This window comes from Heptranchias perlo, chromosome 1 (genome assembly GCF_035084215.1).
Source record: "Heptranchias perlo isolate sHepPer1 chromosome 1, sHepPer1.hap1, whole genome shotgun sequence".
Classification (NCBI taxonomy): Eukaryota; Metazoa; Chordata; class Chondrichthyes; order Hexanchiformes; family Hexanchidae; genus Heptranchias; species Heptranchias perlo.
In genome coordinates this window covers 123,301,577-123,321,089 of record NC_090325.1, presented here as the reverse complement: position 1 = coordinate 123,321,089, position 19,513 = coordinate 123,301,577, and the positions used below count along the sequence as shown (strand labels likewise).

Here is a 19,513-nt window from a genome sequence, read left to right as displayed (position 1 = left end):
TAGAATTCAGCAAAGGAGGACCAAGAAAGTGAAAAAGAAAGGGAAAATAGAATGAGAGTAAATTAGCGAGAAACATTAAAGCAGACTGTAAAAGCTTCTATAGGTATGTAAAAAGGAAAAGACTGGCAAAGGCAAATGTGGGACCCTTACAGACAGAGACGGGAGAATTTATAATGGGGAATAAGGAAATGGCAGAGAAATTAAAATACTTTGTGTCTGTCTTCATGGAAGACAACACAAAAAACCTCCCAGAAATACTAGAGAACCAAGGGCCTGGCGAGAATGAGGAACTGAAAGAAATTAGTATTAGTAAAAAAAAATGGTACTAGAGAAATTAATGGGACTGAAAGTCCATAAATCCCAAGGACCCGAAGATCTACATCCCAGGGTTTTGAAAGAGGTGGCTAGAGATAGCGGATGCATTGGTTGTCATCTTCCAAAATTCTATAGATTCAGGAACGGTTCCTGCAGATTGGAGGGTAGCAAATGTAACCCCACTATTTAAGAAAGGAGGGAGAGAGAAAACAGGAAACTATAGGCTTGATAGCCTGACATCAGTAGTAGGGAAAATGCTAGAATCTATTAAGGATGTGATAAAAGGACACTTAGAAAATAATAGGATTTGGCAGCGTCAACATGGATTTATGAAAATCATGTTTGACAAACCTATTGGAGTTCTTTGAGGATGTAACTAGTAGAATAGATAACGGGGAACCAGTGGATGTGGAGTATTTGGATTTTCAGAAGGCTTTCGATAAGGTCCCACACAGGAGGTTGGTGAACAAAGTTAGAGCACATGGAACTGGGGGAAATATACTGGCACGGATTGAGAATTGGTTAACAGACAGAAAACAGAGAGTAGGAATAAATGGGTCTTTTTCAGGTTGGCAGACTGTGGCGAGTGGGGTACCGCAGGGATCGGTGCCTGGGCCCCAGCTATTCACAATCTATCAATGATTTGGATGAGGGGACTAAATGTAATATTTCCAAGTTTGCTGATGACACAAAACTAGGTGGGAATGTGAGTTGTGAGGAGGATGCAAAGAGGCTTCAAGGGGATATAGACAGGCTAAGTGAGTGGGCAAGAACATGGCAGATGGAATACAATGTGGAAAAATGTGAAGTTATCCACTTTGGTAGGAAAAACAGAAATGCAGAAGTTTTTTTTTAAATTGTGAGAGATTGGGAAATGTTAATATTCAAAGGGAACTGGGTGTCCTTGCACATGAATCACTGACTCAGGTGCAGCAAGCAATTAGGAAGGCAAATGGTAGGTTGGCCTTTATTACAAGAGGATTTGAGTACGGGAGTAAAGATGTCTTAGTGCAATTATATAGGGCCTCGGTGAGACCGCACCTGGAGTATTGTGTACAATTTTGGTCTCCTTACCCAAGAAAGGATATATTTGCCATAGAAGGAGTGCAACAAAGGTTCACCAGACTGATTCCTGGGATGGCGAGATTGTCGTATGAGGAGAGATTGAGTAGACTCGGCCTGTATTCTCTATAGTTTAGAAGAATGATAGATGATCTCATTGAAACATACAAAATACTGTATTTAACAGGTAGATGCAGGGAGGATGTTTCCCCAGGCTGGGGAGTCTAGAATCAGAAGTCATAGTCTCACAATAAGGGGTAGGCCATTTAGGACTGAGATGAGGAGAAATTTCTTCACTCAGTGGGTGGTGAATCTTTGGAATTCTCTACTCCAGAGGGCTTTGGAGGCTCAGTCATTGAGTACATTCAAAATGGAGATTGATAGATTTCTAAGATATTAAAGGCATCAAGGGATATGGGGATAGTGTAGGAAAATGGTATTGAGGTGGATCAGCCATAATCTTGTTGAATGGCAGAGCAGGCCTCAAGGGGCCGGATGGCCTATTCCTATTTCTTACGTTCTTATGCACACCATTAATGAGCCCCACTCCTCCCAGCATAGAATTTACATCAAAACTACAGCACAGAAAGAGGCCATTCGGCCCTACTGGTCCATGCCTGTATTTATGTTCCACACGAGCCTCCTCCCTCCTTCATCTAATCCTATCAGCATAGCCTTCTATTCCTTTCTCCCTCATGTGCTTTTCTAGCTTCCCCTTAAACGCATCTATGCTATTTGACTCAATTATTCCTTGTTGTAGCACGTTCCACATTCTTACCACTCTTTGGGTAGAGAAGTTTCTCCTGAATTCCATATTGGATTTATTAGCGACTATTTTATATTTATGGCCTCTATTTTTGGACCCCACAAGTGAAAACATTTTCTCTACGTCTACCCTATCAAAGCCTATCATTACCTTAAAGGTAAATCAGTGTCAGAGCAGTGGGAGGCTTTCAAGGGGGAGGTTCAACAGGTTCAGAGTAAACATGTTCCCACAAAGAAAAAGGGTGGGACTGCCAAATCTAGAGCCCCCTGGATGACAAGGAGCATACAGGGTAAGATAAGGCAAAAAAGGGAAGCTTATGTCAGACACCAAGAGCTCAATACTGCAGAAAGCCTAGAATGTAGAAAGTGCAGGGATGACATTAAAAAGGAAATTAGGAAAACAAAGAGAGGGCATGAAAAAATACTGGTAAGTAAAATTAAGGAAAAGCCAAAAATGTTTTATAAATACAAAGAGCAAGAAGATAACTAAGGAAAGAGTAGGGCCTATTAGAGACTAAAAACATAACGTAAGCATGGAGGCGGAAGATGTGGATATGGTTCTTAATGAATTCTTTGCATCTGTTTTCACAAAAGAGGGGGACGATGCAGAGATTGTAGTTAAGGAGGAGGAGGAGTGTGAAATATTGGATGGGATAAACATAGAGAGGAAGTATTAAGGGGGTTAGCATCTTTGAAAGTAGATAAATCACCAGGCCCCCGGATTAAATGTATCCCAGGCTGCTAAGGGAAGCAAGAGAGGAAATAGCAGAGACTCTGACCATCATTTTCCAATCCTCCCTGGCAACAGGCGTGGTGCCGGAGGATTGGAGGACTGCTAATGTACCATTGTTTAAAAAGGGAGAAAAAGATAGACCGAGTAATTATAGGCCAGTCAGTCTAACCTCGGTGGTGGACAAATTATTGTAAACAATTTTACAACACCAAGTTATAGTCCAGCAATTTTATTTTAAATTCACAAGCTTTCGGAGGCTTCCTCCTTCCTCAGGTGAACGTTGTTGTTGTTTCCAACAACGTTCACCTGAGGAAGGAGGAAGCCTCCGAAAGCTTGTGAATTTAAAATAAAATTGCTGGACTATAACTTGGTGTTGTAAAATTGTTTACAATTGTCAACCCCAGTCCATCACCGGCATCTCCACATCATGGACAAATTATTGGAATCGATTCTGAGGGACAGGATAAATCGTCATTTGAAAAGGCACGGGTTAATCAAGGACAGTCAGCATGGATTTGTTAAGGGAAGGTCACGTCTGACTAACTCGATAGAATTTTTTGAGCAGGTATCAAGGAGGGTCAATGAGGGTAATGCATTTGATGTAGTCTACATGGATTTTAGCAAGGCTTTTGATAAGGTCCCACATGGCAGACAGGGCAAAAAAGTAAAAGCCCATGGGATCCAAGGGAAAATAGCTAGTTGGATCCAAAATTGGCTCAGTGGCAGGAAGCAAAGGGTAATGGTTAACAGGTGTTTTTGCAACTGGAATGCTGTTTCCAGGGAGGTCCTGCAAGGCTCAGTACGAGGTCCCTTGCTTTTTATGGTATATATTAATGATTTGGACTTGAACGTGGGGGGCTTGATCAAGAAGTTTGCAGATGAGGGTGTGTACAAAATTATGAGGGGCACAGATAGGATGGATACTGAGGAGCTTTTTCCCTTCGTTGAGGGTTCTATAACAAGGGGACATAGATTCAAGGTAAAAGGCGGGAGGTTTAGAGGGGATTTGAGAAAGAACTTTTTCACCCAGAGGGTGGTTGGAGTCTGGAACTCACTGCCTGAAAGGGTTGTGGAGGCAGGAACCCTCACAACATTCAAGAAGCATTTGGATGAGCACTTGAAATGCCATAGCATACAAGGCTACGGACCAAATGCTGGAATATGGGATTAGAGTAGACAGGGCTGATGGCCGGCGCGGACACGATGGGCCGAAGGGCCTCTATCCGTGCTGTATGACTCTATGACTCTATGATACAAAAATTGGCCGTGTGGTTGATAGTAAGGAGGAAGATATCAATGGACTGGTCAGGTGGACAGAAAAGTGGCAGATGGAATTCAATCCAGAGAAGTGTGAGGTAATGTATTTGGGGAGGGCAAAGAAGGCAAGGGAGTACACAATAAATGGGAGGATACTGAGAGGTGTAGAGGAACAGAGGGGCCTTAGAGTGCATGTCCACAGATCTCTGAAGGTAACAGGACAGGTAGATAAGGTAGTTAAAAAGGTATATGGGATACTTTTTATTAGCCGAGGCATAGAGTACAAGAGCAGGGAGGTTATGCTAGAACTGTATAAAACATTGGTTAGGCCACAGCTTGAGTACTGCATACAGTTCTGGTCACATTACAGGAAAGATGTGATTGCAACAGAGCGGGTACAGAGAAGATCTACGAGGGTGTTGTCAGGGCTGGAGAATTTTAGCTATCAGAAAAGATTGGCTAGGCTGGGGTTGTTTTCTTTGGAACAAAGGAGGCTGAGGGGAGATTTAATTGAAGTATATAAAATTATGACAGGGCTAGATACAATGGATAGGGAGGACCTATTTCCCTTAGCAGAGGGGTCAGTGAACAGGGGGGCATAGATTTAAAGTAATTGGTAGAAGGATTAGAGGGGAGCCAAGGAGAATTTTTTTTTCCACTTAGAAGGTGGTGAAGGTCTGGAGCTCATTGCAGTAGAGGCAGAAACCCTCAACTCATTTAAAAAGTACTTGGATGTGCACATGAAATGCTATAACCTACAGGGCTACGGACCAAGTGCCGGAAAGTGGGATTAGGCCGGAAAGCTCTTTTTCGGCCGGACAGACACGATGGGCCTAATGGCCTCCTTCTGTGCCGTAACTTTCTATGAAGGTCACCCTTCAGCCTTCCCTTTTCTAGAGAGAACAACCCCAGCCTAGCCAACCTCCTGACAAGGATGATACCAGAACTGAGAGACTGGTCAACTATGGCAGACTGGTCAAAAAAGTACACGCTCTTGGGATAAAAGGGAGAGTGGCAAATTGAATCCAAACCCCCCCTCACTTCTCCAGGCAAAACATTAATGATGCACCCAACACCCAACTCCTCCCGGCAGAGCATCAATGCCCGCCCCACCCCCACACTCCTCCCGGCAGAGCATCAATGCGCGCACCCACCCCCCCCAACTCCTCCCAGCACAGTAATATTCCACTCCCACTCCTCCTCCCCCTCCCTCCCGGCACAGTATCAATATCCCGTCCTCCCGGCACAGTATCAATATCCCCTCCTCCCTCCCTCCCGGCACAGTATCAATATTCCACCCCCGACTCCTCTCCCTCCCAGCACAGTATCAATATCCCCCCCTCCCTCCCGGCACAGTATCAATATTCCACACCCCCCCCTCCTCTCCCTCCCGGCACAGTATCACTATCCAACCTCCCCACCCCGCCTCCTCTCCCTCCCGGCACAGCATCAATATCAAACCCCCACCCCCCTCCTCTCCCTTCCGGCACAGTATCAATATCCAACCCCCCCCCACCCTCCTCTCCCTCCCGGCACAGTATCACTATCCAACCCCCCCCTCCTCTCCCTCCCGGCACAGTATCAATATCCAACCTCCCCACCTCCTCTCCCTCCCGGCACAGTATCAATATCCAACCCCCCCTCCTCTCCCTCCCGGCACAGCATCAATATCCAACCCCCTCCTCCTCTCCCTCCCGGCACAGTATCAATATCCAACCCCCCCCCCCTCTCCCTCCCGGCACAGTATCAATATCCAACCCCCCCCCCTCCTCTCCCTCCCGGCACAGTATCAATATCCAACCCCCTCCTCCTCTCCCTCCCGGCACAGTATCAATATCCAACCCCCCCCCCCCTCTCCCTCCCGGCACAGTATCAATATCCAACCCCCCCTCCTCTCCCTCCCGGCACAGCATCAATATCCAACCCCCTCCTCCTCTCCCTCCCGGCACAGTATCAATATCCAACCCCCCCCCCCCTCTCCCTCCCGGCACAGTATCAATATCCAACCCCCCCCCCTCCTCTCCCTCCCGGCACAGTATCAATATCCAACCCCCCTCCCCTCCCTCCCGGCACAGTATCACTATCCAACCCCCCCCACTTCCTCTCCCTCCCGGCACAGTATCACTATCCACCCCCCTCCTTCTCCTCTCCCTCCCGGCACAGTATCAATATCCCCTCCTCCCTCCCTCCCGGCACAGTATCAATATCCCCCCCCTCCCTCCCGGCACAGTATCAATATCCCCCCCCCCCTCCCTCCCGGCACAGTATCACTATCCAACCACCCCCTCCTCTCCCTCCCGGCACAGTATCACGATCCACCCCCCTCCTTCTCCTCTCCCTCCCGGCACAGTATCAATATCCCCTCCCCCCTCCCTCCCGGCACAGTATCAATATCCCCCCCCTCCCTCCCGGCACAGTATCACTATACAACCCCCCCCCCTCCTCTCCCTTCCGGCACAGTATCAATATCCAACCACCCCCCCTTCCTCTCCCTCCCGGCACAGTATCACTATCCACCCCCCTCCTTCTCCTCTCCCTCCCGGCACAGTATCAATATCCCCTCCTCCCGGCACAGTATCAATATCCCTCCCCCTCCCTCCCGGCACAGCATCAATATCCAACCCCCCCCTCCTCTCCCTCCCGGCACAGTATCTTTATCCAACCCCCCCTTCTCCTCTCCCTCCCGGCACAGTATCAATATCCCCTCCTCCCACCCTCCCGGCACAGTATCAATATCCCTCCCCCTCCCTCCCGGCACAGCATCAATATCCAACCACCCCTCCTCTCCCTCCCGGCACAGTATCACTATCCAACCCCCCCCCTCCTCTCCCTCCCAGCACAGTATCAATATCCAACCCGCCCCTCCTCCTCTCCCTCCCGGCACAGTATCAATATTCCACCAACCCCCCCTCCTCTCCCTCCCTCCCGGCACAGTATCATTATCCAACCCCCCCTTCTCCTCTCCCTCCCGGCACAGTATCAATATCCCCTCCTCCCTCCCTCCCGGCACAGTATCAATATTCCCCCCCCCCCGCCCGGCACAGTATCAATATCCCCCCCCCCTCCCGGCACAGTATCAATATCCCCCTCCTCTCCCTCCCGGCACAGTATCAATATCCCCCCCCCCACTCCCTCCCTCCCGGCACAGTATCAATATCCCCCCCTCTCCTCTCCCGGCACAGTATCAATATCCCAACCTCTCCTCTCCCGGCACAGTATCAATATCCCCCCCTCTCCTCTCCCGGCACAGTATCAATATCCCCCCCTCTCCTCTCCCGGCACAGTATCAATATCCCCCCTCTCCTCTCCCGGCACAGTATCAATATCCCCCCCTCTCCTCTCCCGGCACAGTATCAATATCCCCCCTCTCCTCTCCCGGCACAGTATCAATATCCCCCCCTCTCCTCTCCCGGCACAGTATCAATATCCCCCCCCCTCTCCTCTCCCGGCACAGTATCAATATCCCCCCCTCTCCTCTCCCGGCACAGTATCAATATCCCCCCCTCTCCTCTCCCGGCACAGTATCAAAATCCCCCCCTCTCCCCTCCCGGCACAGTATCAATATCCCCCTCCCTCCCGGCACAGTATCAATATCCCCCCTCTCCCGGCACAGTATCAATATCCCCCCCTCCCGGCACAGTATCAATATCCCCCCCCCCTCCCGGCACAGTATCAATATCCCCCTCCCTCCCGGCACAGTATCACTATACAACCCCCCCCTGCTCTCCCTCCCGGCACAGTATCAATATCCAACCCCCCCCTCCTCCTCTCCCTTCCGGCACAGTATTAATATCCAACCCCCACCCCCTCCTCCTCTCCCTCCCGGCACAGTATCAATATTCCACCACCCCCCCCCTCCTCCTCTCCCTCCCTCCCGGCACAGTATCATTATCCACCCCCCCCTTCTCCTCTCTCTCCCGGCACAGTATCAATATCCCCTCCTCCCTCCCTCCCGGCACAGTATCAATATCCCCTCCTCCCTCCCTCCCGGCACAGTATCAATATTCCCCCCCCCTCCCGGCACAGTATCAATATCCCCCCCCCCTCCCTCCCGGCACAGTATCAATATCCCCACCCCCCCCTCCCGGCACAGTATCAATATTCCACCCCCCCTCTCCTCTCCCGGCACAGTATCAATATCCCCCCCTCTCCTCTCCCGGCACAGTATCAATATCCCCCCCTCTCCTCTCCCGGCACAGTATCAATATCCCCCCCTCTCCTCTCCCGGCACAGTATCATTATCCAACCCCCCCTTCTCCTCTCCCTCCCGGCACAGTATCAATATCCCCTCCTCCCTCCCTCCCGGCACAGTATCAATATCCTCCCCCCACTCCCTCCCGGCACAGTATCAATATTCCCCCCCCCCCCCCGCCCGGCACAGTATCAATATCCCCCCCCCCTCCCGGCACAGTATCAATATCCCCCCCCCCCTCCCTCCCGGCACAGTATCAATATCCCCCCCCCCTCCCTCCCGGCACAGTATCAATATCCCCCCCCCACTCCCTCCCTCCCTCCCGGCACAGTATCAATATTCCAGCCCCCTCTCCTCTCCCGGCACAGTATCAATATCCCCCCCTCTCCTCTCCCGGCACAGTATCAATATCCCCCCCTCTCCTCTCCCGGCACAGTATCAATATCCCCCCTCTCCTCTCCCGGCACAGTATCAATATCCCCCCCTCTCCTCTCCCGGCACAGTATCAATATCCCCCCTCTCCTCTCCCGGCACAGTATCAATATCCCCCCCTCTCCTCTCCCGGCACAGTATCAATATCCCCCCCTCTCCTCTCCCGGCACAGTATCAATATCCCCCCCTCTCCTCTCCCGGCACAGTATCAATATCCCCCCCTCTCCTCTCCCGGCACAGTATCAATATCCCCCCCTCTCCTCTCCCGGCACAGTATCAAAATCCCCCCCTCTCCCCTCCCGGCACAGTATCAATATCCCCCTCCCTCCCGGCACAGTATCAATATCCCCCCTCTCCCGGCACAGTATCAATATCCCCCCCTCTCCCGGCACAGTATCAATATCCCCCCCTCTCCCGGCACAGTATCAATATCCCCCCCCCTCCCGGCACAGTATCAATATCCCCCTCCCTCCCGGCACAGTATCACTATACAACCCCCCCCTGCTCTCCCTCCCGGCACAGTATCAATATCCAACCCCCCCCCCTCCTCCTCTCCCTTCCGGCACAGTATTAATATCCAACCCCCACCCCCTCCTCCTCTCCCTCCCGGCACAGTATCAATATTCCACCACCCCCCCCTCCTCCTCTCCCTCCCTCCCGGCACAGTATCATTATCCACCCCCCCCTTCTCCTCTCTCTCCCGGCACAGTATCAATATCCCCTCCTCCCTCCCTCCCGGCACAGTATCAATATTCCCCCCCCCCCCTCCCGGCACAGTATCAATATTCCCCCCCCCCCTCCCGGCACAGTATCAATATCCCCCCCCACTCCCTCCCGGCACAGTATCAATATCCCCCCCCCCTCCCGGCACAGTATCAATATTCCACCCCCCCTCTCCTCTCCCGGCACAGTATCAATATCCCCCCCTCTCCTCTCCCGGCACAGTATCAATATCCCCCCCTCTCCTCTCCCGGCACAGTATCAATATCCCCCCCTCTCCTCTCCCGGCACAGTATCAATATCCCCCCTCTCCTCTCCCGGCACAGTATCAATAACCCCCCCTCTCCTCTCCCGGCACAGTATCAATATCCCCCCCTCTCCTCTCCCGGCACAGTATCAATATCCCCCCCTCTCCTCTCCCGGCACAGTATCAATATCCCCCCCTCTCCTCTCCCGGCACAGTATCAATATCCCCCTCCCTCCCGGCACAGTATCAATATCCCCCCCTCTGCCGGCACAGTATCAATATGCCCCCCTCTCCTCTGCCGGCACAGTATCAATATCCCCCCCCCCCTCCCGGCACAGTATCAATATCCCCCTCCCTCCCGGCACAGTATCACTATACAACCCCCCCTCCTCTCCCTCCCGGCACAGTATCAATATCCAACCCCCCCCCCCCTCCTCCTCTCCCTTCCGGCACAGTATCAATATCCAACCCCCCCCACTTCCTCTCCCTCCCGGCACAGTATCACTATCCACCCCCCTCCTTCTCCTCTCCCTCCCGGCACAGTATTAATATCCCCTCCTCCTCTCCCTTCTGGCACAGTATCAATATCCAACCCCCCCACTTCCTCTCCCTCCCGGCACAGTATCACTAGCAACCCCCCTCCTTCTCCTCTCCCTCCCGGCACAGTATTAATATCCCCTCCTCCCTCCCTCCCGGCACTGTATCAATATCCCCCCCCTCCCTCCCGGCACAGTATCAATATCCCCCCCCCCCTCTCTCCCGGCACAGTATCAATATCCAACCCCCACTCCTCTCCCTCCCGGCACAGTATCACTATCCAACATCCCATCCTCTCCCTCCCGGCACAGTATCAATATCCAACCCCCCCCCACCCCACCATCCTCCTCTCCCTCCCGGCACAGTATCAATATCCAACCCCCCCCCCGCCTTCCTCTCCCTCCCGGCACAGTATCACTATCCACCCCCCTCCTTCTCCTCTCCCTCCCGGCACAGTATCAATATCCCCTCCTCCCTCCCGGCACAGTATCAATATCCTCCCCCCCCTCCCGGCACAGTATCAATATCCAACCCCCCCCCCCTCCCCCCCCTCCTCCTCCTCTCCCTCCCGGCACAGTATCAATATTCCACCCACCCCCCTCCTCTCCCTCCCTCCCGGCACAGTATCATTATCCACCCCCCCCTTCTCCTCTCCCTCCCGGCACAGTATCAATATCCCCTCCTCCCTCCCTCCCGGCACAGTATCAATATCCCCTCCTCCCTCCCTCCCGGCACAGTATCAATATCCCCCCCCTCCCTCCTGGCACAGTATCAATATCCCCCCCCCCTCCCTCCCTCCCTCCAGGCACAGTATCAATATCCCGCCCCTCCCTCCCTCCCGGGACAGTATCAATATCCCCCCCCTCCCGGCACAGTATCAATATCCCCCCCCCTCCCGGCACAGTATCAATATTCACTCCCTCCCGGCACAGTATCAATATCCCCCCCCTCCCTCCCGGCATAGTATCAATATCCCCCCCCTCTCCTCTCCCGGCACAGTATCAATATCCCCCCCTCTCCTCTCCCGGCACAGTATCAATATCCCCCCCTCTCCTCTCCCGGCACAGTATCCATATCCCCCCCTCCTCCTCTCCCGGCACACTATCAATATCCCCCGCTCTCCTCTCCCGGCACAGTATCAATATCCCCCCTCTCCTCTCCCGGCACAGTATCAATATCCCCCCCTCTCCTCTCCCGGCACAGTATCAATATCCCCCCCTCTCCTCTCCCGGCACACTATCAATATCCCCCCCTCTCCTCTCCCGGCACAGTTTCAATATCCCCCCCTCTCCTCTCCCGGCAGTTTCAATATCCCCCCCTCTCCTGGCACAGTTTCAATATCCCCCCCTCTCCTCTCCCGGCACCGTATCAATATCCCCCCCTCTCCTCTCCCGGCACAGTATCACTATCCAACCCCCCCTCTCGGCACAGTATCAATATCCTCCCCCCTCCCTCAGTATCCATATCACCCCCCCCCCCCCCTCTCCCTCTCTCAGTATCACTATCCAACCCCCCCCCCCCTCTCCCTCCCTCAGTATCACTATCCAACCCCCCCCCCCCTCCCTCCCTCAGTATCACTATCCAACCCCCCCCCCCTCTCCCTCCCTCAGTATCACTATCCAACCCCCCCCCTCTCCCTCCCTCAGTATCACTATCCAACCCCCCCCCCGCTCCCTCCCTCAGTATCACTATCCAACCCCCACCCCCCCCTCTCCCTCCCTCAGTATCACTATCCAACCCCCACCCCCCCCTCTCCCTCCCTCAGTATCACTATCCAACCCCCACCCCCCCCTCTCCCTCCCTCAGTATCACTATCCAACCCCCCCTCTCTCCCTCCCTCAGTATCACTATCCAACCCCCCCCTCTCCCTCCCTCAGTATCACTATCCAACCCCCCCCCCCTCTCCCTCCCTCAGTATCACTATCCAACCCCCCCCCCCTCTCCCTCCCTCAGTATCACTATCCAACCCCCACCCCCCCCTCTCCCTCCCTCCCTCAGTATCACTATCCAACCCCCCCCCCTCTCCCTCCCTCAGTATCACTATCCAACCCCCACCCCCCCCTCTCCCTCCCTCAGTATCACTATCCAACCCCCACCCCCCCCTCTCCCTCCCTCAGTATCACTATCCAACCACCCCCCCCTCTCCCTCCCTCAGTATCACTATCCAACCCCCCCCCCCCCTCTCCCTCCCTCAGTATCACTATCCAACCCCCCCCTCTCTCCCTCCCTCAGTATCACTATCCAACCCCCCCCCCCTCTCCCTCCCAGTACAGTATCAATATCCCCCTCTCCTCTCCCGGCACAGTATCAATATCCCCCCCTCTCCTCTCCCGGCACAGTATCAATATCCCCCCCTCTCCTCTCCCGGCACACTATCAATATCCCCCCCTCTCCTCTCCCGGCACAGTTTCAATATCCCCCCCTCTCCTCTCCCGGCACAGTTTCAATATCCCCCCCTCTCCTGGCACAGTTTCAATATCCCCCCCTCTCCTCTCCCGGCACCGTATCAATATCCCCCCCTCTCCTCTCCCGGCACAGTTTCAATATCCCCCCCTCTCCTGGCACAGTTTCAATATCCCCCCCTCTCCTCTCCCGGCACCGTATCAATATCCCCCCCTCTCCTCTCCCGGCACAGTATCACTATCCAACCCCCCCTCTCGGCACAGTATCAATATCCTCCCCCCTCCCTCAGTATCCATATCACCCCCCCCCCCCTCTCCCTCTCTCAGTATCACTATCCAACCCCCCCCCTCTCCCTCCCTCAGTATCACTATCCAACCCCCCCCCTCTCCCTCCCTCAGTATCACTATCCAACCCCCCCCCCCCCCTCTCCCTCCCTCAGTATCACTATCCAACCCCCCCCCCCCTCTCCCTCCCTCAGTATCAATATCCTCCCCCCTCCCTCAGTATCCATATCACCCCCCCCCCCCTCTCCCTCTCTCAGTATCACTATCCAACCCCCCCCCCTCTCCCTCCCTCAGTATCACTATCCAACCCCCCCCCCCCCTCTCCCTCCCTCAGTATCACTATCCAACCCCCCCCCCCTCTCCCTCCCTCAGTATCACTATCCAACCCCCCCCCCTCTCCCTCCCTCAGTATCACTATCCAACCCCCCCCCCGCTCCCTCCCTCAGTATCACTATCCAACCCCCCCCCCTCTCCCTCCCTCAGTATCACTATCCAACCCCCCCCCCCTCTCCCTCCCTCAGTATCACTATCCAACCCCCCCCCCTCTCCCTCCCTCAGTATCACTATCCAACCACCCCCCCCCTCCCTCCCTCAGTATCACTATCCAACCCCCCCCCCTCTCCCTCCCTCAGTATCACTATCCAACCCCCCCCCCTCTCCCTCCCTCAGTATCACTATCCAACCCCCACCCCCCCCTCTCCCTCCCTCAGTATCACTATCCAACCCCCCCCCTCTCCCTCCCTCAGTATCACTATCCAACCCCCCCCCCCTCTCCCTCCCTCAGTATCACTATCCAACCCCCACCCCCCCCTCTCCCTCCCTCAGTATCACTATCCAACCCCCCCCCCTCTCCCTCCCTCAGTATCACTATCCAACCCCCCCCTCTCCCTCCCTCAGTATCACTATCCAACCCCCCCCCCTCTCCCTCCCTCAGTATCACTATCCAACCCCCCCCCCCTCTCCCTCCCTCAGTATCACTATCCAACCCCCCCCCCTCTCCCTCCCTCAGTATCACTATCCAACCCCCCCCCTCTCCCTCCCTCAGTATCACTATCCAACCCCCCCCCTCTCCCTCCCTCAGTATCACTATCCAACCCCCCCCCTCTCCCTCCCTCAGTATCACTATCCAACCCCCACCCCCCCCTCTCCCTCCCTCAGTATCACTATCCAACCCCCCCCCCTCTCCCTCCCTCAGTATCACTATCCAACCCCCTCCCCCTCTCCCTCCCTCAGTATCACTATCCAACCCCCACCCCCCCCTCTCCCTCCCTCAGTATCACTATCCAACCACCCCCCCTCTCCCTCCCTCAGTATCACTATCCAACCCCCCCCCCCTCTCCCTCCCTCAGTATCACTATCCAACCCCCCCCCTCTCCCTCCCTCAGTATCACTATCCAACCCCCCCCCCCCTCCCTCCCTCCCTCAGTATCACTATCCAACCCCCCCCCCCTCTCCCTCCCTCAGTATCACTATCCAACCCCCCCCCCCTCTCCCTCCCTCAGTATCACTATCCAACCCCCACCCCTCTCCCTCCCTCAGTATCACTATCCAACCCCCCCCCCTCTCCCTCCCTCAGTATCACTATCCAACCCCCCCCCCCTCTCCCTCCCTCAGTATCACTATCCAACCCCCACCCCCCCCTCTCCCTCCCTCAGTATCACTATCCAACCCCCCCCCCTCTCCCTCCCTCAGTATCACTATCCAACCCCCCCCCTCTCCCTCCCTCAGTATCACTATCCAACCCCCACCCCCCCCTCTCCCTCCCTCAGTATCACTATCCAACCCCCCCCCCCCTCTCCCTCCCTCAGTATCACTATCCAACCCCCCCCCCTCTCCCTCCCTCAGTATCACTATCCAACCCCCCCCTCTCCCTCCCTCAGTATCACTATCCAACCCCCCCCCCCTCTCCCTCCCTCAGTATCACTATCCAACCCCCCCCCTCTCCCTCCCTCAGTATCACTATCCAACCCCCACCCCCCCCTCTCCCTCCCTCAGTATCACTATCCAACCCCCCCCCTCTCCCTCCCTCAGTATCACTATCCAACCCCCCCCCCCTCTCCCTCCCTCAGTATCACTATCCAACCCCCACCCCCCCCTCTCCCTCCCTCAGAATCACTATCCAACCCCCCCCCTCTCCCTCCCTCAGTATCACTATCCAACCCCCCCCCCTCTCCCTCCCTCAGTATCACTATCCAACCCCCCCCCCCCTCTCCCTCCCTCAGTATCACTATCCAACCCCCACCCCCCCCCTCTCCCTCCCTCAGTATCACTATCCAACCCCCCCCCTCTCCCTCCCTCAGTATCACTATCCAACCCCCCCCCCCTCTCCCTCCCTCAGTATCACTATCCAACCCCCCCCCTCTCCCTCCCTCAGTATCACTATCCAACCCCCCCCCCTCTCCCTCCCTCAGTATCACTATCCAACCCCCCCCCCTCTCCCTCCCTCAGTATCACTATCCAACCCCCCCCCCTCTCCCTCCCTCAGTATCACTATCCAACCCCCCCCCCCTCTCCCTCCCTCAGTATCACTATCCAACCCCCACCCCCCCCTCTCCCTCCCTCAGTATCACTATCCAACCCCCCCCCTCCCCCTCCCGGTACAGTATCACCATCCAACCCCCCCCTCTCTCCCTCCCTCAGTATCACTATCCAACCCCCCCCCCTCTCCCTCCCTCAGTATCACTATCCAACCACCCCCCCCTCTCCCTCCCTCAGTATCACTATCCAACCCCCCCCCCCCTCCCTCCCTCAGTATCACTATCCAACCCCCCCCCTCTCTCCCTCCCTCAGTATCACTATCCAACCCCCCCCCCTCTCCCTCCCTCAGTATCACTATCCAACCCCCACCCCCCCCTCTCCCTCCCTCAGTATCACTATCCAACCCCCCCCTCCCCCTCCCGGTACAGTATCACCATCCAACCCCCCCCCCGCTCCCTCCCTCGGTATCACTATCCAACCCCCCCCTCTCTCCCTCCCTCAGTATCACTATCCAACCCCCCCCCCCTCTCCCTCCCTCAGTATCACTATCCAACCCCCCCCCTCCCCCTCCCGGTACAGTATCACCATCCAACCCCCCCCCCGCTCCCTCCCTCGGTATCACTATCCAACCCCCCCCCTCTCTCCCTCCCTCAGTATCACTATCCAACCCCCCCCCCTCTCTCCCTCCCTCAGTATCACTATCCAACCCCCCCCCCCTCTCCCTCCCTCAGTATCACTATCCAACCCCCCCCTCTCTCCCTCCCTCAGTATCACTATCCAACCCCCCCCCCCTCTCCCTCCCTCAGTATCACTATCCAACCCCCCCCCTCTCTCCCTCCCTCAGTATCACTATCCAACCCCCCCCCCCTCTCCCTCCCTCAGTATCACTATCCAACCCCCCCCCCTCTCCCTCCCTCAGTATCACTATCCAACCCCCCCCCTCTCTCCCTCCCTCAGTATCACTATCCAACCCCCCCCCCCTCTCTCCCTCCCTCAGTATCACTATCCAACCCCCCCCCCCCTCTCCCTCCCTCAGTATCACTATCCAACCCCCCCCCTCTCTCCCTCCCTCAGTATCACTATCCAACCCCCCCCCTCTCTCCCTCCCTCAGTATCACTATCCAACCCCCCCCCCCCTCTCCCTCCCTCAGTATCACTATCCAACCCCCCCCCTCTCTCCCTCCCTCAGTATCACTATCCAACCCCCCCCCCCTCTCTCCCTCCCTCAGTATCACTATCCAACCCCCCCCCCCTCTCTCCCTCCCTCAGTATCACTATCCAACCCCCCCCCTCTCCCTCCCAGTATCACTATCCAACCCCCCCCCCCTCTCTCCCTCCCTCAGTATCACTATCCAACCCCCCCCCTCTCCCTCCCTCAGTATCACTATCCAACCCCCCCCCTCTCCCTCCCTCAGTATCACTATCCAACCCCCCCCCCCTCTCTCCCTCCCTCAGTATCACTATCCAACCCCCCCCCCTCTCTCCCTCAGTATCACTATCCAACCCCCCCCCTCTCCCTCCCTCAGTATCACTATCCAACCCCCCCCCCCTCTCTCCCTCAGTATCACTATCCAACCCCCCCCCTCTCTCCCTCCCTCAGTATCACTATCCAACCCCCCCCCCCCCGCTCCCTCCCTCAGTATCACTATCCAACCCCCTCCCCCTCCCTATCAATGCGCCCCTCCCATCCCCCGCTCTCGGGCCCGCAGTAATTTCTCGGCCTGGTCCCCGGCACCGTTCCGCCATTAGCGCCAGGCCGGTGTCCTCACACTGCCCCTCGGCCCTCCTCACTCACAGAAGAACTCGGACACGATGGCCGCGCTGCCCCGCAGGGTGATCCCTTCTCGCGCCGCCACTTTACCCGCCATCTCCTTCAAACCAGCGCACGGCACCGCGCCTGCGCACGATCAGCATCCGCTTGTGCGAGCGTGATTGCGCATGCGCAGTTGACCCATAGTTGCAGTCTGTCAGATGCAGGGGCAGATGGCGCGTGTCATTGCTCTGTGTCATCGTTCACAGAAATTACAAACTTTGCAAAAGGTTTTCTTGCCATTTTCTCTCCCCGGAGGCCACTGCGTTCTTGTTGGAATATAGTTCCTTTGGCAGTGGATGTCTTCTGGGAACTCACCCAAATGCCCATTTTCAGATATGCCAAAATAATTTAGTTTAACTCCCTGTAAAATTGGAGGTTCAGGGGGCGATAGGGTGGTCCAGGGGGAGAAGCACCTCTAAAATTTCTGGGTTTTTTTATTACTAGTGTATGCAGATCTGTGTTGGGCAATGGTTGGTATTCTGGAAGTATGATAAACTTACTGGGCTTTTTAAAGACTGGTGGTCCAGAAGATCTGTCTTTTTATGGTGTCCTTCCTGACTGGTGTCCATCTCCATAGCTGTTCTACTGGAAGCAGTGTGTTTGCTCACAATGATAAAATGATGCAAGGTACACAAACATAGAAAACATAGAAAATAGGAGCAAGAGTAGGCCATTCGGCCCTTCGAGCCTGCTCCACCATTCAAAATGATCATGGCTGATCGTCTAAACAACCATTGGTTCTGTCCATCATGAAATCAGTGTGTTGCACATGCATATTGGCCAAACTGTCATGGGCAGTCCAGTTTGCATAAAATAACAAGCCCTATAATACATGAGGAAAACAGCTGTACTATGTAGTGGAGAGCAATACAGTTAGGTCACTCCCGCAACACTCAGGCTGCAGTAGATGATGGGTATGGTAGCTTTGCGGTTATGGTATTAGACTAATAACCCAGAGGTCATGAGTTCAGATCCCACCATGGTAAGGTGTGAAATTGAATTCAATACATCTGGTAATATGTGGGCTAGCACCAGAAAAATAACCATGAAAGCTCCTGGATTGTTGTAAAAACCAAACTGGTTCACTAATGTCCTTAAAGAAGCCTGCCACCCCACACACCCTCTGGCCGGCATGTGACTCCAGTCGTAAACAACATGTTTGACTGTTGATGCCCTCTGAAATGACCCAACAAGCCACCCAGTTGTAAACAATCCCTATGTAATAATAACAAGAAAATGGCAACGTATCAGGGTAAGACTAAGACAATCTCAGCCCAGTCGACGCTGCAAAGTCATCTTCACCAACAACTGGGGCTGGTTCCCAAGTTTGGAGAACTGTCCCACAGAATAGTCAAACAACAGCCTGACATGAAAGCTTCTGGATTGTCGTGAAGACCCAGCTGATTTCAGAGAAGGGGGCCTGCCATGCCTACTCGATCTGGCCTACATGTGATTCCAGTCCCACATTATGTGGTTGACTATTTTGGATCTCTGACGTGGTCTAGCAAACCACCCAGTAGTAAACAATCACTACAAGTTCAATAATAATAATAAAATCAGATGGACCTATTGGCAATAACGGAGGAATCATATCAGAATAAGACTAAGGTAATCTTAACCCTGAAAATTTCACCTTACCAACATCTGGGGGCTGGTGCCCAAGATGAGAGAGCTGTCCTACAGACTAGTCCAACCAACTAGAACAGGCGATTCTAGACTGGATATTGTGCAATGAGAAAGGATTAATTAACAATCTTGTTAGGTGGGGTTCCTTAGGGAAGAGCAACCATAACATGATAGAATTCCTCATTCAGATGGAGAGTGAAGTAGTTGAATCCGAAACTAGGGTCCTGAATCTAAATAAAGGAAATTATGAAAGTATGAGGTGCAAGTTGACTATGATAGATTGGAGAACTTTACTAAAAAGGATGACGGTGGATAGGCAATGGCTAATATTTAAAGAACGTGTGCAGGAATTAGAACAATTATTCATTCCTGTCTGGCGCAAAAATAAAACAGGAAAGGTGGCTCAACCGTGGCTTACAAAAGAAATTAGGGATAGTATTGGATCCAAAGAGGAGACATACAAAATTGCCAGAAAAAGCGGCAAGCCTGAGGATTGGGAGCAGTTCAGAATTCAGCAAAGGAGGACAAAGAGATTGATTAAGAGGGGAAAAATAGAGTATGAGAGCAAACTAGCAGGCAACATAAAAACTGACTGTAAAAGCTTCTATAAATATGTCAAGAGAAAAAGATTAGTGAAGACAAATGTAGG

At 54.3% G+C, this 19,513-nt stretch overlaps 1 protein-coding gene across 2 annotated transcripts in view; it reads right to left on the bottom strand.

Moving 5' to 3' along the window:
- The window catches only part of mad2l1 (MAD2 mitotic arrest deficient-like 1 (yeast)), a 47,196-nt gene extending 29,824 nt beyond the window's left edge, over positions 1 to 17,372 (bottom strand). The window contains exon 1 of one of the 2 annotated variants that reach the window (XM_068006713.1): positions 17,287 to 17,372. In XM_068006713.1, coding sequence (XP_067862814.1) covers positions 17,287 to 17,293 — 7 coding nt within the window. In that variant the 5' untranslated portion in view covers positions 17,294 to 17,372. Of the gene's footprint in view, positions 1 to 17,220 lie in introns of both variants that reach the window. The other variant, XM_068006631.1, reaches the window with a different exon arrangement.
- Between the last annotated feature and the right edge of the window lie 2,141 nt (positions 17,373 to 19,513).